This window comes from Diutina rugosa (assembly GCF_008704595.1).
Source record: "Diutina rugosa strain CBS 613 chromosome Unknown scaffold22_size185052, whole genome shotgun sequence".
In the NCBI taxonomy this organism is placed as follows: Eukaryota; Fungi; Ascomycota; class Pichiomycetes; order Serinales; family Debaryomycetaceae; genus Diutina; species Diutina rugosa.
The window spans coordinates 81,445-104,698 of NW_022995115.1; the positions used below are offsets into that span (position 1 = coordinate 81,445).

At 43.4% G+C, this 23,254-nt stretch overlaps 9 protein-coding genes across 9 annotated transcripts; 6 read left to right on the plus strand and 3 right to left on the minus strand. All coding sequences in view use genetic code 12, as the record gives it.

Moving 5' to 3' along the window:
- Nucleotides 1-13: 13 nt before the first annotated feature.
- DIURU_002134 (uroporphyrinogen decarboxylase) lies at nucleotides 14-838 on the plus strand (the record flags this gene model as incomplete). Its single annotated transcript, XM_034154753.1, has 1 exon — nucleotides 14-838. One exon carries the CDS (start codon nucleotides 14-16, stop codon nucleotides 836-838), a length of 825 nt encoding a protein of 274 aa, XP_034013057.1.
- A 113-nt stretch (nucleotides 839-951) lies between these two features.
- Nucleotides 952-2,256, minus strand: DIURU_002135 (pseudouridine synthase; the record flags this gene model as incomplete). Its single annotated transcript, XM_034154754.1, has 1 exon — nucleotides 952-2,256. One exon carries the CDS (start codon nucleotides 2,254-2,256, stop codon nucleotides 952-954), a length of 1,305 nt encoding a protein of 434 aa, XP_034013058.1.
- A 130-nt stretch (nucleotides 2,257-2,386) lies between these two features.
- Nucleotides 2,387-4,039, plus strand: SPB4 (putative ATP-dependent RNA helicase; the record flags this gene model as incomplete). The annotated part of the gene is made up of 1 exon (XM_034154755.1): nucleotides 2,387-4,039. The coding sequence occupies one exon, from the start codon at nucleotides 2,387-2,389 to the stop codon at nucleotides 4,037-4,039; it is 1,653 nt and encodes a 550-aa protein (XP_034013059.1).
- Nucleotides 4,040-4,045: 6 nt separating this feature from the next.
- DIURU_002137 (uncharacterized protein) lies at nucleotides 4,046-5,545 on the minus strand (the record flags this gene model as incomplete). Its single annotated transcript, XM_034154756.1, has 1 exon — nucleotides 4,046-5,545. One exon carries the CDS (start codon nucleotides 5,543-5,545, stop codon nucleotides 4,046-4,048), a length of 1,500 nt encoding a protein of 499 aa, XP_034013060.1.
- Nucleotides 5,546-5,574: 29 nt separating this feature from the next.
- TRY3 (Try3p) lies at nucleotides 5,575-6,870 on the minus strand (the record flags this gene model as incomplete). The annotated part of the gene is made up of 1 exon (XM_034154757.1): nucleotides 5,575-6,870. One exon carries the CDS (start codon nucleotides 6,868-6,870, stop codon nucleotides 5,575-5,577), a length of 1,296 nt encoding a protein of 431 aa, XP_034013061.1.
- A 512-nt stretch (nucleotides 6,871-7,382) lies between these two features.
- CEF3 (translation elongation factor EF-3) lies at nucleotides 7,383-10,535 on the plus strand (the record flags this gene model as incomplete). Its single annotated transcript, XM_034154758.1, has 1 exon — nucleotides 7,383-10,535. The coding sequence occupies one exon, from the start codon at nucleotides 7,383-7,385 to the stop codon at nucleotides 10,533-10,535; it is 3,153 nt and encodes a 1,050-aa protein (XP_034013062.1).
- A 1,338-nt stretch (nucleotides 10,536-11,873) lies between these two features.
- Nucleotides 11,874-12,800, plus strand: DIURU_002140 (uncharacterized protein; the record flags this gene model as incomplete). The annotated part of the gene is made up of 1 exon (XM_034154760.1): nucleotides 11,874-12,800. The coding sequence occupies one exon, from the start codon at nucleotides 11,874-11,876 to the stop codon at nucleotides 12,798-12,800; it is 927 nt and encodes a 308-aa protein (XP_034013063.1).
- Nucleotides 12,801-15,656: 2,856 nt separating this feature from the next.
- On the plus strand, nucleotides 15,657-17,990 carry FLC1 (putative flavin adenine dinucleotide transporter; the record flags this gene model as incomplete). The annotated part of the gene is made up of 1 exon (XM_034154761.1): nucleotides 15,657-17,990. The coding sequence occupies one exon, from the start codon at nucleotides 15,657-15,659 to the stop codon at nucleotides 17,988-17,990; it is 2,334 nt and encodes a 777-aa protein (XP_034013064.1).
- A 248-nt stretch (nucleotides 17,991-18,238) lies between these two features.
- BMS1 (GTPase) lies at nucleotides 18,239-21,694 on the plus strand (the record flags this gene model as incomplete). Its single annotated transcript, XM_034154762.1, has 1 exon — nucleotides 18,239-21,694. The coding sequence occupies one exon, from the start codon at nucleotides 18,239-18,241 to the stop codon at nucleotides 21,692-21,694; it is 3,456 nt and encodes a 1,151-aa protein (XP_034013065.1).
- Between the last annotated feature and the right edge of the window lie 1,560 nt (nucleotides 21,695-23,254).

A 23,254-nucleotide genomic window follows, 5' to 3' on the forward strand; every position in this document is an offset into this window, starting at 1 on the left:
CATCCCTCAAGCGATGGGGTTTGAAGTCAATATGGTCGAAGGTAAAGGCCCCGTGTTCGCTGAACCGCTTCGAGACGTGAGCGATTTGAAGCGTGTAAACATGAAGCCTGATATCCTCAAGGAGTTGGATTGGGCATTTAAGGCTATTACATTGACGCGAATGAAATTAGATGGGCGAGTCCCGTTATTGGGTTTTGTTGGAGCTCCCTGGACTTTGTTAGTTTACATGACAGAAGGTCAAGGCTCTAAGATGTTTCGATACGCAAAAGAATGGATTTACTCCCACCCCGATGAGTCGCATCAATTATTGCAAGCTACAGCAGAGGCTTGTGTCGAGTTCTTAGCCCAACAGGTTGTTGCTGGCGCGCAAATGTTGCAAGTGTTTGAATCGTGGGCAGAAGTGTTAGGTCCCGCAGAGTTCAATGAATTTTCTTTGCCGTATCTCCGTTACATTTCCAAAAACTTGCCCCGTAGGTTAAAGGAGTTGGGTGTGGTGGAACGCATTCCCTTAACTGTTTTTGCTAAGGGTGCTTGGTATGCCTTGGATGATTTATGCGAATCGGGTTATGACACTGTCTCTTTGGACTGGTTGTACAATCCCGAAGACGCCGTCAAAATTGTCAACGGGAGAAGAATCACTTTGCAAGGTAATTTGGACCCTGGCGTCATGTATGGCCTGGATGAGGTCATCACCCAAAAAACTGAAGCCATGATCAAGGGATTTGGTGGTGGCAAACAAAATTACATTGTCAACTTTGGCCATGGCACACACCCTTTCATGAAGCCAGAAAAAGTTGGACACTTTTTGAAAGAATGCCACCGTATTGGTAGCCAATAGACGACTGTTATAAGTTCAGCGCTAGCTTTTACAGCTGCAATAGCATAGTTCAAGTTGCCAGATAATTTAATTACATTTGTCAGTTTACATAAAATAGAGTTCTTGCTGCAAGGTCAGACGGTCGGTTCATCGATTGGCTGTTCTTTGCGTGCTTTCCGCTCAAGATACCTCTGATTCACGACATCTGGTGTTTCCCCCACCTTTCGCTCGGCGAGTGGGGTATACTTTTTGAATTTTCTTCCACATCCGTCTCCAACATTCACAGATCCACCATGAATCGTAGTGTTCTGTTGGAACAGTCCGCCAATATACCATTCATCCATGAGTTTAGCCATGTTCAGTTTGAGTCGATAGTCGCTGAGCATCCCTCGAAACTGAGCATAGAACTTGGGAGCTCTCAGATCACTTTCAATCCACTCCATTTGAGGGTAATGGCAATTATAAAGAACCAATGGTATATCGTTTGCCATTTCATAGACAGGACGTGCCGGGTATTTCAGAATATCCAACATTGCGGTCACAATGGAGGGCTCTTCAAGCTTTTGGCCAACCATGAAAAGAATAGCCATCATGCACCGCACCTGATGCCATAAGAAAGCCAGACCTTTAAGGTCAAGGTACCAGATGTCATCCTTGAGATGACAAATAGATGCGCCGTGCACCTCTCGCATGAAGTTCGTGATTTGTTTTGATCCATCAAGTTTGCAGAAATTACGGAAATCATGAACACCCTCATAAAACTTGGCACCTTGTTTCATCAAATCGATATCTAACCCTTCAGAGAAAAAAAAGTAGCGGTAGTGTCGATACAAACACAGGAAGCGAGCGTCAAAGTCTTTGGGAGGTCGCAAACAAATTGCTGTTACTCGTATATCCGTGGGAAGCATCAGATTGAGTATCAGCATGTAAGGTAGCTCTTTGTCATCATTAGTTTGCTTCTGTTGAGCTTCTGGAGAAAGCTGCGATCTCACCCTAAGCGAAATTACCTGATTCATGGCTGAAACACCTCTATCCGTTCGACCACATCGACTAAATCCACAGCAATCAGGATCAGCTTTTTCGATCAATTTGGCTTTGGCAAGTGCTTCAACGATGCATTGTTCGACTGTAGGAAGGGGCGTTGGCTCATATTGGTACGCCAAACCACTATAGTTCCATCCAAGATACGCAAATTTGATGGCAATAAACCTTTGATGCTGTTCATGGAATGCAAATTGCTTCTTAGCCTTCTTCGGGGTCGGAGCAGAGGTATCTGGTTTCAAATGAACCTGAGTGGAGCTAGTGTGACGCGATGTCTCAACGGAGCCAACCCCGTTCTCCAATTGTTCGATGCGTTTGATGAGCTCTTCCTTAGACCATTCGGCGTATTTAACTTCAGCTAGTCCCCTCTTGATCATTCCCCCTATGTTACGCATCATCGCGGGATCGCGATGAGCGCGACTGAACCCAATCATGAAACCTTCGAAGGCGTCTTTGGCATGGACTGATCTCAGGTATGAGCTTACTCCATGGCTTCGAGATGCAGTCGTACTGTTGGGATTTCCTCTGATGACACCAGTGCAGGCGTCAACAATTCCTTTATTAGCTGGGAACAAGGATGTTGTCGTTGAGGCGGTAACTGGTTCAGGGAAAACATTATCATTTGTCATACCTGTGCTCCAGAAAGTTAGTGAACGTTTGTTTGGAAAGGCCGGCGAAGAGGAACCTGAGCCGCTTAAAAAAGGTCATTTTGTGGCAATCGTGATGTCGCCCACTCGAGAACTTGCAGCCCAAATAGAGAAAGTGTTTAAGCAAGTTCTCGACTTTTGCCCACACGACATAAATACGCAATTACTTGTGGGTCAAGTTGCTAACGCCCGAGAAGACTTTGAAATATTCAGAAAGCAAAACTCCCATATACTTATTGCTACCCCGGGGAGGCTTCAAGATTTTTTGAACAACCAACAACTTAAAACCCTGAGCGTCGAAATAGTAATCTTAGATGAAGCCGACAAATTGTTAGATGTCTCATTTTCGAATGATGTACTCACCATACTCAAGCGCTTGCCGAAGCAAAAACGCATTGGCTTGTTTAGCGCAACACTTTCATCAGCTGGTGATAGCGTGTTTCGTACAGGCATGAATAATCCCGTGAAGGTAACAGTCAAACTGAATGCGAAGGCAGCTCCAGAATCTCTATCAATTTTTTATGCGATGATTGACCCCGAACGAAAAATCACGACTCTATTGACATTACTCGAACAATATCAATTCAAAAAATGCATTGTATACGTTCCTACTTGCGTGGGCGTGAAGCATTTTTACAACATGTTTTCAAGCTACGAGTCGTCACTCTCATGGACCTCACTTCATGGGCTGTTAACTACGAAACTGCGTTTAAAGGCGCTCGATCAATTTACAGAGAATATTGGTAAACTGGTTCTTCTTACTACCGATGTTGCAGCGCGAGGTATCGATATTCCTGACGTTGATTTGGTCATCCAGTTGGACCCTCCCACAGACCCTGACGTTTTCCTTCATCGCTGTGGACGCACGGGTCGTGCCAATAGAGTGGGCCAAGCCATTGTATTTTTAAATCCTAATGAAGATGGATACGTTGATTTTATGGAAATTAAGGGCGTCAATATGAAGGAAATTGAGGTCGCCTCAAAACCGCGCAGTTTCAGACAATGGATGCTAAACGATAGAGCTCGCCACGAACTTGCCGTTCAGGCTTATGTTGGGTTTGTCCGTTATTATTCTAAGCATGTTGCCCTGTCCATTTTTCGACGTGCAACTTTAGACTATATTGGCATAGCACGTCTGTATGGACTACTCAGATTACCCAAGATGCCAGAACTGAGGTATATTGCCGACATACCTGTGGATGGCTGGTTGGGAGACGTGATTGATATGGATGCCTATGCTTACGCTGATCCAGCCAAAGAGAAGCAAAGACTCGATACCTTGGCGGAGACAAAAGCTCAAAAGATCGCAGACGCCAAGCAACGCAAACTCCAGAAAAAGAAGAACGAAGCATGGCTGACAAAAGTCGAGAAGAAGGAGGGCAAGCTTGAAAGACGTGAGCGCATGAAGCGAAAGCGCGAAGAGTTAGAAAATCAAGAACCGCTGGATTCAGAGGCTGAGGTCGATTGGAAAGACCTTGTAAGAGCGAATAAAAAGAAAAAGCTGGGTGACATTGTACAATTCGATGATTTATAAACTTTGCTACGTCCGCCATGACGCCCCCAACAGGCGCACACCATCATAAATAAACAAATTATCAACTGGCACATATTGCATTGTAGCCAATTTCAAAATCTCTTGTGACACAACACCACCCATGAAAGCACACATGTTGTGATAATCTCTTGTTGAGTGAGCCACCAATTCTGCTATGGTATCAGTAATCAGTTGCGGTAAGTCTTGTTTCTGGATTATTTTCTTGAACTCGTTCGTCACTGTTTTGAAATCGACCTGCGATTCCTCAACATTCTTTAAAGCGAGCATACCAAAGTATATCGCTAGTAAGTTCATGTTTCTGCTCGTACCCTCGGTTTTGGAATCGAGTAAGCTTTCAATCAATGCATGAGAGTAAGCAGACGCCGAGCCTTCTGCAACATATAACTGGCGAGCATTCTTACAAAACAGCTTAATGACTTGATCATCGATATCATCGATATCACGACCAATCGAGATCATCACATATTTGACCTTTTCGAGGAACTTAGCCTGATCGACAAGAGATTTTTCATGATAAAGTTTTTGCATTGCCACGTAGGATTTAGTGTCAGACACCATATCAGGGAATTCCCCCAGCAACGGAAGCGAGCCCACCTCCGAAATAAAGAGCTTCAAGGAAGCCACCAAGATCCAGAAAATAGATGATTCTTTAGAAACCTCTGCTTTTTCACTTTCAAGTATCCGAGCAAGTTCTGGTGGGATAACTGTCTTGTGCAAGGCTCGAATATAACCTTCTTTCGCCTCGCTAAAATTTCCTTCTGTCGCCAAGTTCCGCAGCATATCAGCGATTGAGCTTTGAAATTGTAACTTCTCGGCATAGAGCTTTGGGGCTGTGCCATTATCATGTATCCACTTTTGGAGCGCTTTTATGAAGATCACAATGTAAGGTACGTGTGCATGATCGACGTCATTCAAGGTAGATAAGTCAATAGAATCCACATAGGATTGTAATTCTGGCCATGGCTTATCTAGCCTCAAGTCCAAAAGTTTTGAAGGATCGTGCGTCTCGATGACTGTTACCTCAGGTACAATGATTCGGAGCGCGCCATAGTACCCGATGGTATCGACGACTAGCAAGGGAATCAGATTATCCCACAATATTTGTTGAAGAACCGTAAAATCTTCGACTAAATCCAGTACGACAACACATGTAAATCGCGACCAGAATGTATTATCCAACTCTACCAATGGACGTAATTCATGGTGCCCATGGACTGCTGGGTTAAGATGCGATAAATGTTTTGCAATTGATTCGGCTCTTGATTTCCCAATATCAGCTTCACTTAAAAAAAAGTTGCCACCCAACGATTTCAATGTCACCTTTGTAGAGTCCACGATTGTGAACTGGCCAACTCCGGGTAGCACCAAATTCTTCAAGGCTTCCGTCCCTGTCGGAGTTGCATTGACCAAGCAAACGTGGGCTGTTTCAAGATTGCTCTGCCCAGCATTAGCCCAAAGGCGTATTTGTCTATCATAACGGTTCATACAATTATATCGAGTGCGAATATCCTAATTTACATAATGTGACATTTGTCCTGGGACCCACCACGCCAATCGCGAAATTTTTCCTGGTTCCGTTCACGCAATTTCTGCTTAACCTCAATCGGGAAGTAAACTTCCATCTTTTTCATAGCCTCAACATCTAGATGAGATCCGTCTGCAGCCATGATGGCTCTGGAAGATCTGCAAATAGGACAGTCTCCTTGTTCTTGTTGCTTCATTTTCACAAGGCATCGTACACAAAATCTGTGTCCACAATCTAGCTGAATTGGTTTGTATGCTATCAGCATACACACGGGGCATGTGTAATCTTCAAGCTGTGGAACTAAAGCGAGGATTTGTGACTGGATAACGTAACAAATCAGTTGAGCAAGCAGACCGCCTTTTATGAAGACATGGTCGTCCAGGACTAAACGTGGAAACGTGTTCTTGATGCCGAAATTTGTTTGTTTGTCGAACTTTTTAAGAATCTTGCGCAAGGCTGTAGAATTCATTTGCTGGAATTGGAGCATCTTGAGTAAATGAAAATTCATTGCGACAAATCTGTTGAACGTCGATAACAGTTGCCGTTGACTGAACTTATCCAAAATTTTCAGTTGCCTCATGTTCAACAAGAACTGCTCTAAATTCTGTTCAATCTTGTCACTGTCTCTCTCAGCGGCCAGCAGGTTGGACTCGTTATAACGAAAGTACACTTCCAGATCTATGTACACTCGAAACAATTCTCGCCAGGCGTACAAATCCTTTCGCGATTGCGATGGCAGAGATAAGGTTTTCACTTGTTCCGATATACTCTCACACTCTGTAAGCAACTTTCGTTCTTCTCGTTCACGAAGCTCATCTAGCTGACTCAACTCATTTTCCAACATCGTGAAAAATTTAACGTCAGAATGAAGCAGTACAACAATTGTTCCATCGTCTTTGATTTCAGTTATTGTTGGCCTTATCACGCTGTTCGTTGGTTCATTGACCACGTGGGCATTGCTTTCCACTCTTTGACGAAGCTGAGACCAAATCTCAGGATGGACATCGTCTCCCGGTAAAATTTCAAGTCTGGGCACAATGCTGGTACCTGATTTTCCTTTGGTAAGCGTATATTGAGCAAGTTTGCGGTTTTCTGGTGAAATATCCACCTCTTCTGATCCTAGAAGCAACTTGGAGGTGGCCTTAGAAAGCCCAAGTATTTCGAGCTCTCCCACAATCATATTAATGCATTTCTTCAAGGCTTTGTACTGTATAGCAGCTTCAACCCATTCCTCTGGTAAATTCTCGGCTTCAAGCTGACGTTCTAATTGTTTGCCAAACTTCATGATTAAGTTTCAATGAAGCTACATGACTTAGAAATTGGTAGTGCATGCAAAACATGCCACATGCGGCGTGGACACATGGCTCATCGTTAACATTAACAGGTTCGTAATGACAAATCCGCTCCGTACAGACTCAGATGTGTTTAGAATGTCATTTAAATAGAAGGAAGTAATTCGACACAAAGTACTCGTTTCTTCAAACTGTACCAATACAATAACCGTTTAATTTTGTGAATTGCTTTTTGCACAGCCAGTGATGCGCTAGAATCTACGGCCAAGAGACAATTTAAGAACCATAATTCTGCAAAACTTGAGATGTAAAACACTAATTGAGAGAAGTAGATGGAACAAATTTCTCCTATTTCTTCAGTTTTCCATCACGACCGTTGGTTTCTTTTCAGCATGCAGGTAATTCGATGACCGCCGCACATTCCGGATTGGGAACATCTGCTAGGAAAAAATTTTTCACTACAAAAGCACATCGCTCCCCCTATAGACTTTTTTTTCTCACCACGATGACTGCTGCTAGTGAAGAGAAGTACTCGGCTGAGGTGCTTACTGAGTTGTTGAAGAAGTTGCAAGTGGCTGACGACAAGGATGAAGCTGCCGCCAACGTGGCCTCTTTCCTTAACTCGTCGATCGCTGAACACGATGCTCCTGTCGAGTTCTTCCAAGACTTGAAGAAGGAGATCAACTCGAAGGACGCTGCTACTTCGATTGCTGCTTTGAACGCCTTCGCTCACATCGCTTCGCCCAACGGTTTGACCCCCACCGTTGAACCTTACTTGGTTGACCTTTGTCAAGATGTCGCCGCCAAATCTGGTGACAAGAAGAAGGAGGTTGCTGATGTTGCTGCGGCTGCTTTGTCCGGCTTGTCTGCTGCCATTACTCCCAAGGCTATCAAGGCTTACTTGCCTCGCTTGACTGAAAACTTGTCGACCACTAACAAGTGGACCGAAAAGATCGCCATTTTGAAGGCTATTCAAGTTTTGGTTGACTCTGCTAAGGCCCAAATTGCTTTCCGCATGCCTGAATTGATTCCTGTTTTGTCGGAAGCCATGTGGGATACCAAGAAGGAAGTGAAGGAAGTTGCCCACCAAACTATGGAGAAGGCCACCGAAACTATTGACAACAAGGATATTGAAAAGTTCATTCCTGAATTGATCGACTGTATTGCCAACCCCTCTAAGGTTCCCGACACCGTTCACGTCTTGGGTGCCACTACCTTCGTGTCGGAAGTCACTATGCCCACTTTGTCGATTATGGCTCCTTTGTTGTCCAGAGGTTTGGTTGAACGTGAGACTGCCATCAAGAGAAAGTCGGCTGTCATTATCGACAACATGTGTAAGTTGGTCGATGACCCTCAGGTCATTGCTCCTTTCTTGAGCAAGTTGTTGCCCGCTTTGGAATCTAACTTCAAGACTATTGCTGACCCCGAAGCCAGAGGTGTCACTCAACGTGCTTTGCTTACTTTGAAGAGAGTCGGTAACGTCGGTGAAGACGGGAAGATCCCCGAAATCTCCACTGCTGGTGACATCGCTGTCACTTTGAACGAATTCCAAAAGTTGACTAAGGACAAGAAGATCGACAAGCGTTTTGACGTTGCTCAAAACTACATCGCTGCCATTGCTGGTGACCTCATTGACGAACGTGACACTTCTGCCGAAGCCTGGACTTTGTCGGTCGTTCCTTTCGCCACTATCTTCTTGCACGAAGCTGAAGCTAAGGAAATCGTGGAAGCCTTCAGAAAGGCTGCCGTTGAAAACATTCCCAAGCCTCCCACTTTCGAAGATGAGGAAGATGAAGGTGAAGACTTGTGTAACTGTGAGTTCTCCTTGGCTTATGGTGCTAAGATCTTGTTGAGAAACACTCAATTCAGATTGAAGAGAGACAGAAGATACGGTTTGTGTGGTCCCAACGGTGCTGGTAAGTCTACTCTTATGCGTGCTATTGCCAATGGTCAGGTTGAAAACTTCCCTTCTCCTGAGGAATGTAAGACTGTTTACGTCGAACACGACATCGATGGCACTCACGCTGACACGACCGTTGCTGAGTTCGTCATCGAAGATGGTGAAGTCGGTTTGACCAGAGAAGTTGTCGAAGACAAGCTCAGAGAATTCGCTTTCACCGATGAAATGATCAACATGCCTATTCAATCGTTGTCTGGTGGTTGGAAGATGAAGTTGGCTTTGGCTAGAGCCGTGTTGAAGAACGCTGACATCTTGTTGTTGGATGAACCCACTAACCACTTGGACACTGTGAACGTCGCCTGGTTGGTTAACTACTTGAACACTTGTGGTATCACTTCAATTATCGTGTCGCACGATTCTGGTTTCTTGGACAAGGTGTGTCAATACATCATTCACTACGAAGGTCTCAAGTTGAGAAAGTACAAGGGTAACCTTTCGGAATTTGTCAAGAAGTGCCCTTCTGCTCAATCTTACTACGAATTAGGTGCTTCCGACTTGGAATTCAAGTTCCCTGAACCCGGTTTCTTGGAAGGGGTTAAGACTAAGCAAAAGGCTATTGTTAAGGTGCAAAACATGACTTTCCAATACCCTGGTACTGCCAAGCCCCAAATTCAAGATATCACCTTCCAATGCTCCTTGTCTTCTAGAATTGCTGTCATTGGTCCCAATGGTGCTGGTAAGTCTACGCTTATCAACGTTTTGACCGGTGAATTGTTGCCCACCAAGGGTGATGTTTACGTTCACGAGAACTGTCGTATTGCCTACATCAAGCAGCACGCTTTCGCCCACATTGACTCGCACTTGGACAAGACTCCTTCAGAATACATTCAATGGAGATTCCAAACTGGTGAAGACAGAGAAACCATGGACCGTGCTTCTCGTCAAGTCACTGAATCTGATGAGAACGCTATGAACAAGATCTTCAAGATTGAGGGTTCGGAAAGACGTATTGCTGGTATTCACGCTCGGCGGAAGTTCAAGAACTCGTACGAATACGAATGTTCGTGGACTTTGGGTGAAAACGTTGGTATGAAGTCTGAAAGATGGGTGCCCATGATGTCTGTTGACAACACTTGGTTGCCTAGAGGTGAATTGATGGAAACTCACTCCAAGATGGTTGCCGAAGTTGACATGAAGGAAGCTTTGGCTTCGGGTCAATTCAGAGCCTTGACCAGAAAGGAGATCGAAGAACACTGTCAAATGTTGGGCTTGGACCCCGAATTGGTCTCGCACTCCAGAATCAGAGGTTTGTCTGGTGGTCAAAAGGTTAAGTTGGTGTTGGCCGCTTGTACCTGGCAAAGACCTCACTTGATTGTGTTGGATGAACCGACTAACTACTTGGACAGAGACTCATTGGGTGCTTTGTCGAAGGCTTTGAAGGCTTTCGAAGGTGGTATTGTTATCATTACTCACTCCGCCGAATTCACCAAGGACTTGACTGAAGAAGTTTGGACTGTTAACAACGGGAGAATGGTCCCCTCTGGTCACAACTGGGTGCAAGGTCAAGGTGCTGGCCCTAGACTTTCTGCCAAGGAAGACGATGAGGAAGACAAGTTTGACGCCATGGGTAACAAGATTGTCACCGCTAAGAAGAAGGCTAAGTTGTCGTCGGCCGAACTTCGTAAGAAGAAGAAGGAAAGAATGAAGAGAAAGAAGGAGTTGGGTGATGCTTACGTTTCTGATGACGATGACTTCTAAATCAAATAGAATGCGTTAATAGATGTTTTGTTTCATATTTACTGTCACATATGCTTTTTCAGCAAGGATGGTTTGATCACAATATCGACTTATATCCATTGTTGCGACATGGGTACACGGATTCTGGGATGCACAGGAACTGTTAAGGCTAATCAAATAAAATTTTCACATACAATAAATTTCATATAGTTTCAGGTTCAGGCTGTCCCAGTCTGTGGGAAATAATCATTGTCGCCATGAGTATCATTCAAAAATACGAAATCGCCACTTGACTGTTGTATTATGTTCACGATACCCTGAAGCCATAAGAATTGATGATGATGTAGTCATTCGACTCCCAAACCCCAAGTTTCAAGCAAATAGAGATGTGTCGTATGTTGAATATTTTTTTTTTTTTTTTTCATAGGTTATATAGTATTCGAATTTGAGCCCTAATCGGCACCAATACATCTTTGACCGTACGAAGGAAACTTGTATATTGGTGCAGCCTATTCGACTTCATCATGGATCGTAGTAATGTGAAGTATGGTCGTGCTTCATTTCTAGCACATTTTTAGGCAACCTATAGGCTGAATAGTTTTAAGAGTAGCTCATCAATGCAAAGCCAAACTTGTGAGTTGTTAACTACTCGTGAAAATGATGCACCAACGTCTCGTGCAGGCCAATAGTGGATAGATAGTTCAAGTGAATGCTAAAGTAACCAGACGAATTTCCAAATCACTGGTTTTGCAAGGGATCCTTTTAGTGTCCTATAGTCTTGCGCCTCCATTTATCATCTGTGATTGACAAGCTTTTTCTCAGCACTTAGAATACCAATCATGCAAAGTAGTAAGCCGCGAATCACAAAAGTCAAACAAGGATTCAGCCAGATCGTGCGAGGTGAGGTGGCAATTGTTTGCCGATCTCATCATTTTGATGGTATGGTGGTGTAAAAAGTTGTTCAGCCAGCAGGGAGAGAGTCATCTCATCTCCACGAGGAATCGATACCTGAGTTCCTCTGTAGAAGCGTGATAGCCATTTTAGCCATCACACTGTGATCATGAGGAAACATCAGCTGCGCAATAGATTTGCTCCTGTCCGCTGAGCGATTGGTGGCGTATTTAGACAATGCGGAGGTCTTCATTTAATTGGTTTGAAGCACTTGTCCGATGGTCAAAGCTCGTAAGCCCTCATGGCCAAGTTGGTAAGGCGTCTCACTCGTAATGAGAAGTATCGTCGGTTCGACTCCGACTGTGGGCATTACTTTTTTGGCCTGGTTGTGATTTTTGAGATGTGATGCGCGCTGTTGATCACACGCTCAGTATCCCCTCATTCTAGCTCAACATCATTGTCTGGCAAATGTTGGATTACGTTAGTGATGTGCCTTTAAAGCCTACCAAGAAAACTTTTTTTGATCCACCAGAACAAATTGATGACGTGAATCTTGAGGAATTAGTTTTTGACTTCAGACTTGAAAGCAGAGAGTCGGGCAGTATTCAGCTTCTTGAAGCAATCAAAATATTGGGTCAAATGCTACAAGATATAATCCAGCTACAGCAGTATCCGGATTTGTTTCATGACTTTCGTGTTCAAATTTTCAAAGAGTTGAAGTTATCGCCAAATACAACGTCGTTGACACAGAATGATGATGAATCAGACTCCATCAGAATTGAAGTTTCGCTGCAAATCAACGACGAACCTACACCGAATTCTGTAAATCATATTCCCATTGGTGACTTAATTGCTCGAACGAACCTATCTCATGAAGCAAAGGTACTACATCCAATTACTGAACCGAATCCCTCTCGATTACAGCAAGATTATGAAAACAATCATACTCAATCACCTCAACTTTTGAAAATATTCAATCTCGTCTCGCGTCCCTCTATTACCATTGAGGAATTCTTATTGCGAATAATGACTTACTCTCCACTGGTGTCGGCACTGCTGTATTTACATTCAGCATACATGTTATTCAATTTGAGTGTTTTGTTTGATGTGGTCCCTTTAAACTATTATAACGTTTATAGGCTTATACTTGGATCAATTCGTTGCCTGACAAAATGCCTTGAGGACATTTTTCAGAGGCAAAAGCTGTTCGCAACTGTTGGAGGAGTGTCGTTGAAAGATTTGTTAAAGATTGAAGTTGGCTTCTTATATCTTGTCAAATTCAGGTTAGTCATCGGGAGTGGAATTTTGGACCAATTTTTGCAAAAGCAATGGTTACGACTTCGAACGTTTTGCCAAGAGAAGATACCTAATGTTGATATCAGCAAATCAAACTGAAGATAACCATGCGATAACTTTTCAAGTTGAAACCACGACGTTCTCTTTTGCTTTCCGTGTTTCCAATTATCTCACAGTCCCAAAATGCGACCATGTGTTTCAATGTGCTGGTATGAGAAAACATATTTGAGAACTTTTAAATTGAAAGCAGTCGAGACGGGTGCATGTCCACTAATGGTATTGTATTTGCTTCACAGTTGAGGGTCGTTTGTAATAACCAAGCTAGCTTCTTACGTGGAATACCGCAAAGCACGTCATTATGTCTTTCCTTGATAAGCATTGGAAGGTTTCAAATGACTTGGCATACTTCATACACCCCACGTAAAGTGCATCATAATCAATGTTGATGCTTGAGATGAGGACTCGGGAATTTCTGTCATATTGATTTGTGCGGTACCAAAGGGATGCCATTTAGAGGTCACTCGCTGTATAACAGAATCATTTCCAAAAAAATTCGTGGTTTACAGAAATGGGTACCCATCATGATGACCATCGTGTACGCTTCAATTTACTGCGTTGACTCAAATGTGAGATTTGTTCTCAACGCTAACACGCATATGCGAGGGAATCAAAAGATATCAAATGAGGCTGGTTTTTAATTTTCACTGTCTCGGCTGAGTATATCTTTTAATTCATCGGAGAACTTAGCGCATAGACGAAATTGAAGAAAAAGATGGAGAGCGCGACGAAACATTGCTGGAAGAAATTTTTGGTTTATAAGTAGGAAGGGAGTATTAAGGATAAGGACACCTCCATAATCTCATCTCGTAGATCCAAGACAGAAGTCTCGTCGGTATATAAGTATATCTGCCTCTTAGATGAATTTTCAAGCGTTATTTTTTTCAAACAATGTGGATAAAGTATTGTCTGGATATATCTCCTCCAAAATCTGAGATATGTATGGCATAAAAAGGTTTGCTCACGATCCCTCGAAGATGTGCTTGGATCAACCTTGCCTCACCCTCATCATTTAAGTGTCAACGATTACCGGCTGTTACGCTTACGCTAAGAATTTTGACTTCGATTTACTATCACTATCAAGCTTGGAACAGTTCCTTTAGTCGCGGAGACTGTGTACAAGATCACCCATGCTCCACTTCAGTCAGGCCGCTGTACCCGCCTTGACGTTCTTCATCACCGGTGCGGCTTAATTATTTTACCTTACCACTACATCTCCTTGGGTGCCATTCATATGTGGAAATGAAGGGACAGTGTTAGGTTTGAGAAGTAGATTCTGATTTATTTAGGATATAGTTGGAACTATTTAACTTCGGGAGGTGGGTCTCGTAAGTGATGCACCATGTACAAGCTACCTAATCTGAGGTACAGAACGCATGTACCATCGGGTTAGTTGGTGGTTTACATGAGCATCGTTGACGAGGCCTAAGATTATCTTGGCGAAAAGGGGAGGACCAGACGGGGATACCCGAGGTATTACCCGCTAGTCCCTAACCAACAGTAAAAAAAAAACCAAAAACAATGCGAATTTTGTGGATCGAACACAAGACCTCCAGATTTCAGGACCGAAGTTGACTTCAGTCTGGCGCTCTCCCAACTGAGCTAAATCCGCTGTTGCGAAATTTCTTCTGGTATTAACAATCTACAGAAAAGATGTTGTGATGAAGTGAAATATTATGATCTTAACATAAAACAAACATGAATTTGGGCAAGTGAAGTGTCTCAATTTTCCGGTTTCCAAACTTGATCCTGTTTGCTTCTCAATCCGTATCTGTGCTGCGGTCTTACCACACATGAGCTGACACGTATAAACGAAAGCATGGGAATTGTGCCCAACTGTAAAAGAATTGAGAAAATTGATGAGCCGTGCAAGGAATGAGCAGAATCTACTTCATTTTACTTGAAGAAATGCCATTTGCTTTGGGGTGCCACATATACAATTCTCGATATTATTTGCAAATTCCTCAAAAAGTTAAACTTCCCTCAGAAGCTTGAGTACAGAGACACGCTGGAGTTGAGGCCAAAGTTCAAATAAAAACATGCCTATCAACGTATACGCGGTGAGTGACTAATGGTTTTTTTTTTATTTGTATACATCACGAGACACGAAGTGTATGTGCGACGCGTCGCATAACAGACACATTTCGCGACAATCTCTCAGTGTAAGCAGTTTACGAGTAAAAGGAAGTGGCTTCCTGAAAAAATCAAGGGAAAGTCATGGTAGGAGCGTGATATAATCACTGTGCACGAATGTTAGTCGTTTTTCATGTTCGATTACGTGTATCCATATGCATCAAGCCCCCTCTTCTCGCGTATTGTGCATACATGCGTCTCATGGAAACACTAACCTTAAAGGTAACAGGAGACCGCTCGTGGAAACGACCAAGTCAAAACTGTCAGACTTAGATTGTAGCGTACTGTATAATGCCAAGGTTGGAACATTCAAGCATTTTAACGTTATTGCGAGAGATTGTTGCTGCGCCTCTCGAACTCCTGACCCACGTGAGCCTACTCGGCAGCTTCGCAAAAGTGAAAATATGCGACTAGCCCCTTGTTGAATCGATCAAATCACCTCGGCGACTACAAGCTCCAACAACATCAGTGAGAAGAAGATTCAAAAGTCATGCTAAGTTTGGCTTCACATATATATGTTATTGCAGAAATATACTAGCCTACGTCTGAGGGCCCCGAAGGAAGAAACGAAAACGTGAACTACGTCTCAAGCTACCAAGAGACAATCAAATCGGAAAGTGTTAACATTTCTCGAGCTATCCTCTCATCATACAAATTGCTTTACAAATCCTATATATAGATAGTTGCGTATATACAGGAAAACCACTCGCTGCGCAAGAAATTTTGCTAAGGTGAATCAGCTTGCAACACCGCCTCGCCACAACAATGATATGGTTTAAACCAGCATTCTTCTGGGCGCTATGGATTCAAAGCGTGGTGGCAAAAAGACTTCTTCTGGCAAGTTCGCTTACTACTTGTATGGAGAATTCACAAATCCTGCCAACTTTCTTCAATGTCACCTTCAATGCCAACGACAGACTGGTACATTATCTGATCGATTTAACCACAGAACTCAACACCTACGTGTATGCCGTGGTTGATGTATATGCCTATGGCTTTTTGATTATGGATCCGATTACTGTTGACCTTTGTAAGATCGGGTGGAAGCAGTTTTGTCCTATTTTCCCTGGCTCCTTGCAAGTCGATCTGGTGGTCTACTTGGACAAGAAGTGGACCGATAAAGTCCCAGGCATTGCATACACTGTCCCTGATATTGACGTGATTGTGAAAATCGAAGTGTTCGACCTGAACACCAATGAGAAATTGTCATGTATTCAACTGAGTTTCACTAATGGCAAAACCGTTGCACAAACTGGTGCAAAATGGGCCACGGCAGTTGTGGCAGGGTTGGGACTTATTGTTGCGGCTTTGATGCTGACCTTCGGAAACTCAAATGCCGCGTCGCATGTTGCCGCTAATGCTGTCGCCTTGTTCCTCTACTTCCAGCTGGTTGTCATCGTTGCAATGCAGCTGGTTGAGCGGGTGCCCCCAATCGCTGCCGCGTGGCTGGAAAACCTCGCTTGGCTGATGGGATTCATACGAATTCAGTTCATGCAAGATATCTTCCGCTGGTACGTCCAAGCCACTGGAGGAACTCCCACTACATACATGATTCATACAACTAAGCAAGTCTTAGTTGAGAGAGCCCAAACCCACTTGAGTAATCTTGCGATGTATGGGAAAAGAATGTTGGGACTAGAAACAAATCTACACCAGCTGGATTTAACGCCTGCAATCGTTAATCGTGATCTTGATTACGCCCTTAAATCCAACCGAAACTTGGTTGTTCTTCGTGGTATAGAGCGAATGGGGTTTAAACTGGGTATCGAGCCTACACTGATTGCTGTAACTGGTTTCACTTGGTTCGTTTTGATTGCTTACGTTCTCGTGGGGATATTGCTAGTGTGCAAACTTTTTTCAATCATTTTGAAGAAGAAAAATAAGAAGCCAACCAAACATTTTTATGCTATTCGAATTCAGTTTGCACAGATTTTGAAAGGCCTGATATTGAGATATATTTACATTGGTTTCTCGCAGTTGATGATTTTATCCTTGTGGGAGTTCACTGTGCACGATTCAGCTGCGGTTATTGTGTTAGCAGTAATTTTCCTTGTCGTGCCATTGGCGGTTATCCTTTACCTGTATATTCGAGTATTCCAATATGCTCGCAGGTCAATCCGAGAATTCAATAACCCAGCTGCGATTCTCTATGGTGATTCGAGAGTTCTCGACAAATTTGGCTTTTGCTACACTATGTTCCATGCTGACAAGTATTGGTTCGGAATGATCGTAATCGTTTACAACTTTGTGCGTGCCCTTTTTATCGGCTTATGTCAAAGCAGTGGAAAAGCATCATCATTGGTGTTGTGGATCATGGACATGATTTTTATGGCAATCCTTTTCTGGCAAAAGCCGTACCTCAACAAACCCACGAATATCATTAACTACTGCATTGCAATCGTGTGCACAATCAACTCGTTTTTGTTTACGTTTTTTTCAGGTGTTTACGGCCAACCAGCTCGGGTGTCGCTGGTGATGGCATGGGTATTTTTCATTCTCAATGCTGCGTTTTCTCTTATATTGTTATTGATGATCTTGGTTTTCACCGTTTTGGCAGTCGTTTCGAAAAACCCTGATGCTCGTTTCGCCCCTGCCAAAGATGACAGATTCTCATTTCAACGACGTGGTAAAAATACAGCTCAAGTCATGGAAAAGCTGCTGGATTTGCTGGACCTTAATGATACCGAGGACAATACGGAGTTATCTGCGTTAGGAATGGCGGCACAAGATCATCAAGCTAACTGGGAACTGGAAATGTATCATATGCAAGATCAAAAACATCAGGAAATCTATACACCGACGATACCACAAGACTCGAAATTCTCAGATGACAATTTGCTCGACCTGAAACAGGATTATCAGCTGTCACTGGAAGAAAATTTATCTCTGAAAATCAAAAGCCTTGGGCGAAAATTCTCCAGAAAACATCCGAGGCACAAAACCACCCGGATGAGTGATACTCTACTTGATGAACTGAGAGACGGATTGGCGCCAGAAATGGGCGCCCCCAAGAACAAACACCACCTGCGCCATGATCTGATGATGCTGCTGAATATCTCAGTGAACAACACACCAACGCAAGGCCAGGGTTTCTTGTAGCTCGCCGAATCGGGTTAAAATTATTTATGTATATTAGGAAAATTCAAAATGGAGGGATATTGGAACACATCAGCGTAGCATTGGAGTTTTAATTCACAATCGTAAATAATGGGTGAGCGTGACACTATAATGTATAGGTGTTAGGGAACATTCATTTGATTTTAGTCGCTCGATTCCTATGAGATGGCTTACGTAATGAAAACTACTAACATCTCATCTCATCGCGTTAATTAACTGAGACCGGACCTATGGAAGGAGCTCAAGCAAACAAAGCTCACCGACAGGGGCTGACTCGCAAACCTGCTAAAGCAAAACTCCATCAGAATGGTCATAATGCTAAAGCTTTCGCTGTAAGTGCTCCAGGCAAACTTCAGCGTCAAGCTGCGAGGCTGGGTGAAATAAAAGAGAGAGCTCTTCACGTTCCCATGGTTGATCGGACCCCTGAGGATGACCCACCCCCCGTGATAATTGCGGTTGTGGGTCCACCTGGGACCGGTAAAACCACGCTTATCAAATCATTGGTCCGTCATCTTACGAAAACTACACTTACTGAAGTGAAGGGTCCCATCACCGTTGTTTCTGGGAAGCGTCGAAGGGTAACCTTCATGGAAGTGGCCAACGACTTGAACTCAATGATCGATGCTGCGAAAATTGCCGATTTAGTATTGTTATTGATCGACGGAAACTTCGGTTTGGAAATGGAGACGATGGAGTTTCTCAATATTGCCCAACATCATGGTATGCCACGAGTTTTGGGTGTGGCAACCCACTTGGATTTGTTCAAGCTGGCACTGTCTTTGAGGACAGCAAAGAAAAGATTGAAACACAGACTTTGGACTGAGGTGTACCAAGGTGCGAAATTGTTCTATCTTTCGGGGGTGCTTAATGGCCGGTACCCAGACCGCGAGACACTCAACTTGCTGAGGTTTATCTCAGTGATGAAGTTTAGACCTCTCAAATGGAGAAATGAACACCCATATTTGCTTGCTGACCGCGTAACAGACTTGACACACCCTCAAGTGATTGCTCAAAATCGCAAATGTGATCGCACGGTGGCAGTCTACGGGTATCTTCACGGAACTCCACTTGCATTTGAGGATGCACCAGTCCACATCGCTGGTGCTGGGGATTTCATTGTTTCGCAAGTGGAAAAGCTCCCCGATCCCTGTCCAACTCCTCACTATGAGCAAAAGCTTGAAGAAATTGAACGTGAGAGAATCAAGGCTGCTGCAGAACTGGGTGAACCGATTGCGAAAACAACACGCCGACGTAAAAGGCTCGATGATAAGCAGAAAATAATTTACGCACCCATGTCAGACGTTGGTGGTTTACTCATGGATAAAGATGCTGTCTACATAGATGTTGGTACAGAGGCATTCTCCAAAGATAATGTCGACGCAGGAGAAGGCGAAAAGATGGTGACTGATCTTCAAGATGCGACCAAATCCATGGCCGAAAGATTTGAGGATGACCCTGGACTCCAACTTTTCACAGACGGCACCACCTTGCAACATGAAGAAGTGCAAGAAAATCTGGAAAAACAAGGGCTTTTGGACGAGGTTGAACAAGCTGAGATACTTCACAATACTGGTCGAACCAAGTTAAGAAAGCCAAAAATGATTGGAAAGAAAATCACAGACGACGTTGAATTTGACGAAGTTGAGCTGGGTGACGAGGATATCGAAATTGAACTGAACCAGATGGCAGTTGATTTAGGTGAGCGCTATAAAGAAGATGAGCTCGAATTTGCTGAGGATTCGGAAATCGAAGATGATAACACGGTCATCGCTCAACGTTTGAGAGGACGGGAGACGAAAACTTGGAACATCAACAAATTACTCTACTCCTCGATATCACCCGGTGAAGTGCTCCAACGCTGGAAGGGTTTGGAAGTAGAGGAGGACATTGAAGAAAACGACGAAGTATTCTTCAAAAAGAAGGCAATCGACGAAGACTTCAAATTGTCCAAGTCTGAATTTCCCGAACTAGAAATTTTGAGGCTGTTGTTCTGCCAAGTTGGTGATGATGATGATCTCCCTGAAAATGGATATCAGTCTTTGAAAAACAGGTTTCTTATAGCGCCAAAACTTGCCGAAAATGATGGTGAAGATGATACCGAAGCTGAAAACGTGGATGGTGACTTTGAAGACCTAGAAGCCGACGAAAACGAAGATTCTGACTTGAAAGGTGGTGAGGCTGAAGAAGACCAAACCAATAATAACGATGATTTTGCTGATTTCGATGAGGAAGAGAGGAAGGCTGAAATGGAAGAGCCTCCTGTTCTCACGACTGATCAGAAACGTCAACTCGCCGCTGAGAAGAAGGCAAAACTTAAATTGCAATTTGAAGAGGAGGAAGAACAAGACTTTGGCGCTGATGATTTCAGCAACGAAGCTGACAATTGGTATGAGTTTCAAAAAGCAAAAATGGCCAAACAGTTGGAAATCAACAAGGCTGAACTTGAAGCTATGGACCCCACCACGAGATTAAAAATTGAAGGGTATCGTGCAGGTTCTTACGTCAAACTCGTATTCAAAGATGTGCCCTGTGAGTTCATTGAAAACTTATCTCCGGAGTATCCTATTGTTGTTGGGGGTTTGCTTCCTACGGAGATGAGATTTGGAGTCATGAACTCTCGAATCAGGCGTCATCGTTGGCACAAAAAAATTCTCAAATCGCTGGACCCCCTTATTCTTTCTCTTGGTTGGCGGAGATTCCAGACATTGCCCATATATACTACATCCGACTCGCGGACGCGTAACCGTATGTTGAAGTATACCCCGGAGCACGCTTATTGTTTTGCACTGTTCTATGGGCCTTTGGTAGCTCCAAATACTCCGTTCATTGGCTTCAACATTCTTGACGAAAAGAACACGACCGGTCTGTTCAGAGTTGCTGCTACAGGAATCATCCAAGATCTCAACTCGCTGGTTGAAATCGTCAAGAAATTGAAGCTTGTTGGGTATCCCTACAAGATTTTCCGCAATACAGCTTTCATTAAGGATATGTTCTCAAACGCGTTGGAGGTTGCAAAGTTCGAAGGTGCTCAAATCAAAACGGTTTCAGGTATTCGAGGTGAGATAAAGCGTGCACTCTCCAAACCTGAAGGTCACTTTCGTGCCACCTTTGAAGATAAGATTTTGATGTCAGACACGATATTTTTGAAGACATGGTACCCGGTGAAGATCAAGCATTTCTATAATCCTGTCACCTCACTTCTCATGAGCAACAAAGGTGAGTGGCAAGGTATGAGATTGACTGGTCAGATTCGACGTGACCAGAATATTGAAACACCGTTACGCGAAGATTCTTCTTATAAGCCTATCGAGCGCAAAGAACGCCATTTCGGTCCTCTTAAAGTTCCAAGAACTCTTAAGGCTCAGTTACCATTTAAGGCTCAAATTGTAGAGAAGAAACCCCGGAAGAGAGAAACTTACATGGCCAAGCGAGCAGTGGTCTTGAGCGGGGAAGAAAAGAAGGCTCGGGATTTGTTAGAAAAGATCGAATCAATCAAGAGAGAGAAGGAACTGAAAAGAAAGTCCAAGCTGCAGGAGAAGCTGAAAGAGAAATTGAAAGAGTTGGCAAAGAAAGCCGAATTCCGCAAGGAAAAGGAAATGGAACGCAAGAAAGAATACTTCCAGAGAGCGGGTAAACGTGAAAATCTGCAGAAAAACGGTGGTGGTGGTAAGAGACAAAAACGTTAAATTAGACGGGTATGTTAGAATACATCAAAGTGTACAAAATGTAGTAACCCCATATTACTAGCTGTCAATGATCGACTCACCTACACCAAACGTCGGCGCCTGGTCTACTCCATATAGTATAAGAATGTCCAACCAATTTTCTGCTAAGACGACAACTTCAGGTCCTCTTGCGTTTGATGGGTGCAAGACGGACTACAATCAACTAGGTTAGCGATGCTATATCCCACAAGATCGATCATCGTTGTTGACGCTTGTTTGCGCATTCTTATCCCGCACTATACGTCGTGATGTGGTCAACTTCGCACCATCGGAAATTTTTCATCAACGGAAGGTCAAACTTATACAAATGTCTCAACTATATTACAGGATCACTCAAGTCCGTTCCATTATTGGGATGCCACCATTAGTAAAGAAGAACTTGCGTGCTCTTGGATTGCTGCGTCGATTTCAAACAGTTTATCAACGAGTCTCCCCATCCACAGCGAATCGATTGGTGAAATGCAAGGAGTTGGTAACGGTACAACTTGTTGATGAAACGAAGCTGGCCCAACAATTGAATAACGAATCCAAATTCCAGAAGGGGTTCGAAATTATTAAAAGCCCATGAATCTCATACATGTACATAGATAATACGATATTCACGACTCTCAGTACCCGCAACCAAAGAATGATTGTATTATGATGCTAATCTCAAAATATTCTTCATAGTTTTGAAATCCCAAGATATTGATATGAAGGTCGTAGCGGTAGCAGTCATTTGATGTGTTCATGTATGTCGCGTCGCGTGAAGTTCTTCAGAGGTGTTGTAAGTCTCTCCAGGTCAACCGTCAAGTCATACCAAAACAAATTATCATCAACATGAAGTGATCTGTTTATAGAAAGGATTTTAACATTAACGGATATTTTGAGACATACGTTTTAGTGGGCGCATTGGCAGTAATGGCTGTGCGAAACATGCCTCACCTCATTGGCTCGAGGATTGAAAAATATTGAACCTCACCACATCTCCTCATCTGCCCATGCTCAACTACATCAAAGCTACGCAAAGAAACCGCTTTACCCTGTCCTTGTTTCTGTCTACATTTGCTATATGTTTTTTACTTGTTGGAGCCAACTCGGTTTTACCTTGTCCAATTGATAATGTCCATGGTAATGAGCTGGTGATGGACCAAAAATTGAAGCAGCAAAAGGAAAAACACCAAGAGCTTGAAGACTAAGCCCTCATGATTAATACAGCGGTTGAAAATAGCAGAACTATCCACTCCCAAGTGGCTACCATGTCAATAATTTACGAGGGTGGCCGACCTGAATTTTGAGATACCTTCCTGAGACCGAAGATCATTCGTGTACATAGCTTCCAGGGGTCTTTTGAGGAGATACAAATTGAGCTTGCTCATAGTTCATAATTATATGTACATCAGCTCATCTTTCGCACAGAAGTTAAAAAACTCGAGACAACCGTAGAAACACTAACGATGAAAGTTTCATTTGGCAATTCTTAACAATCTCGACAAGATGTACTGATCAGTTCAACCCAAGTTTGCAATGGAAAGTTGTCTC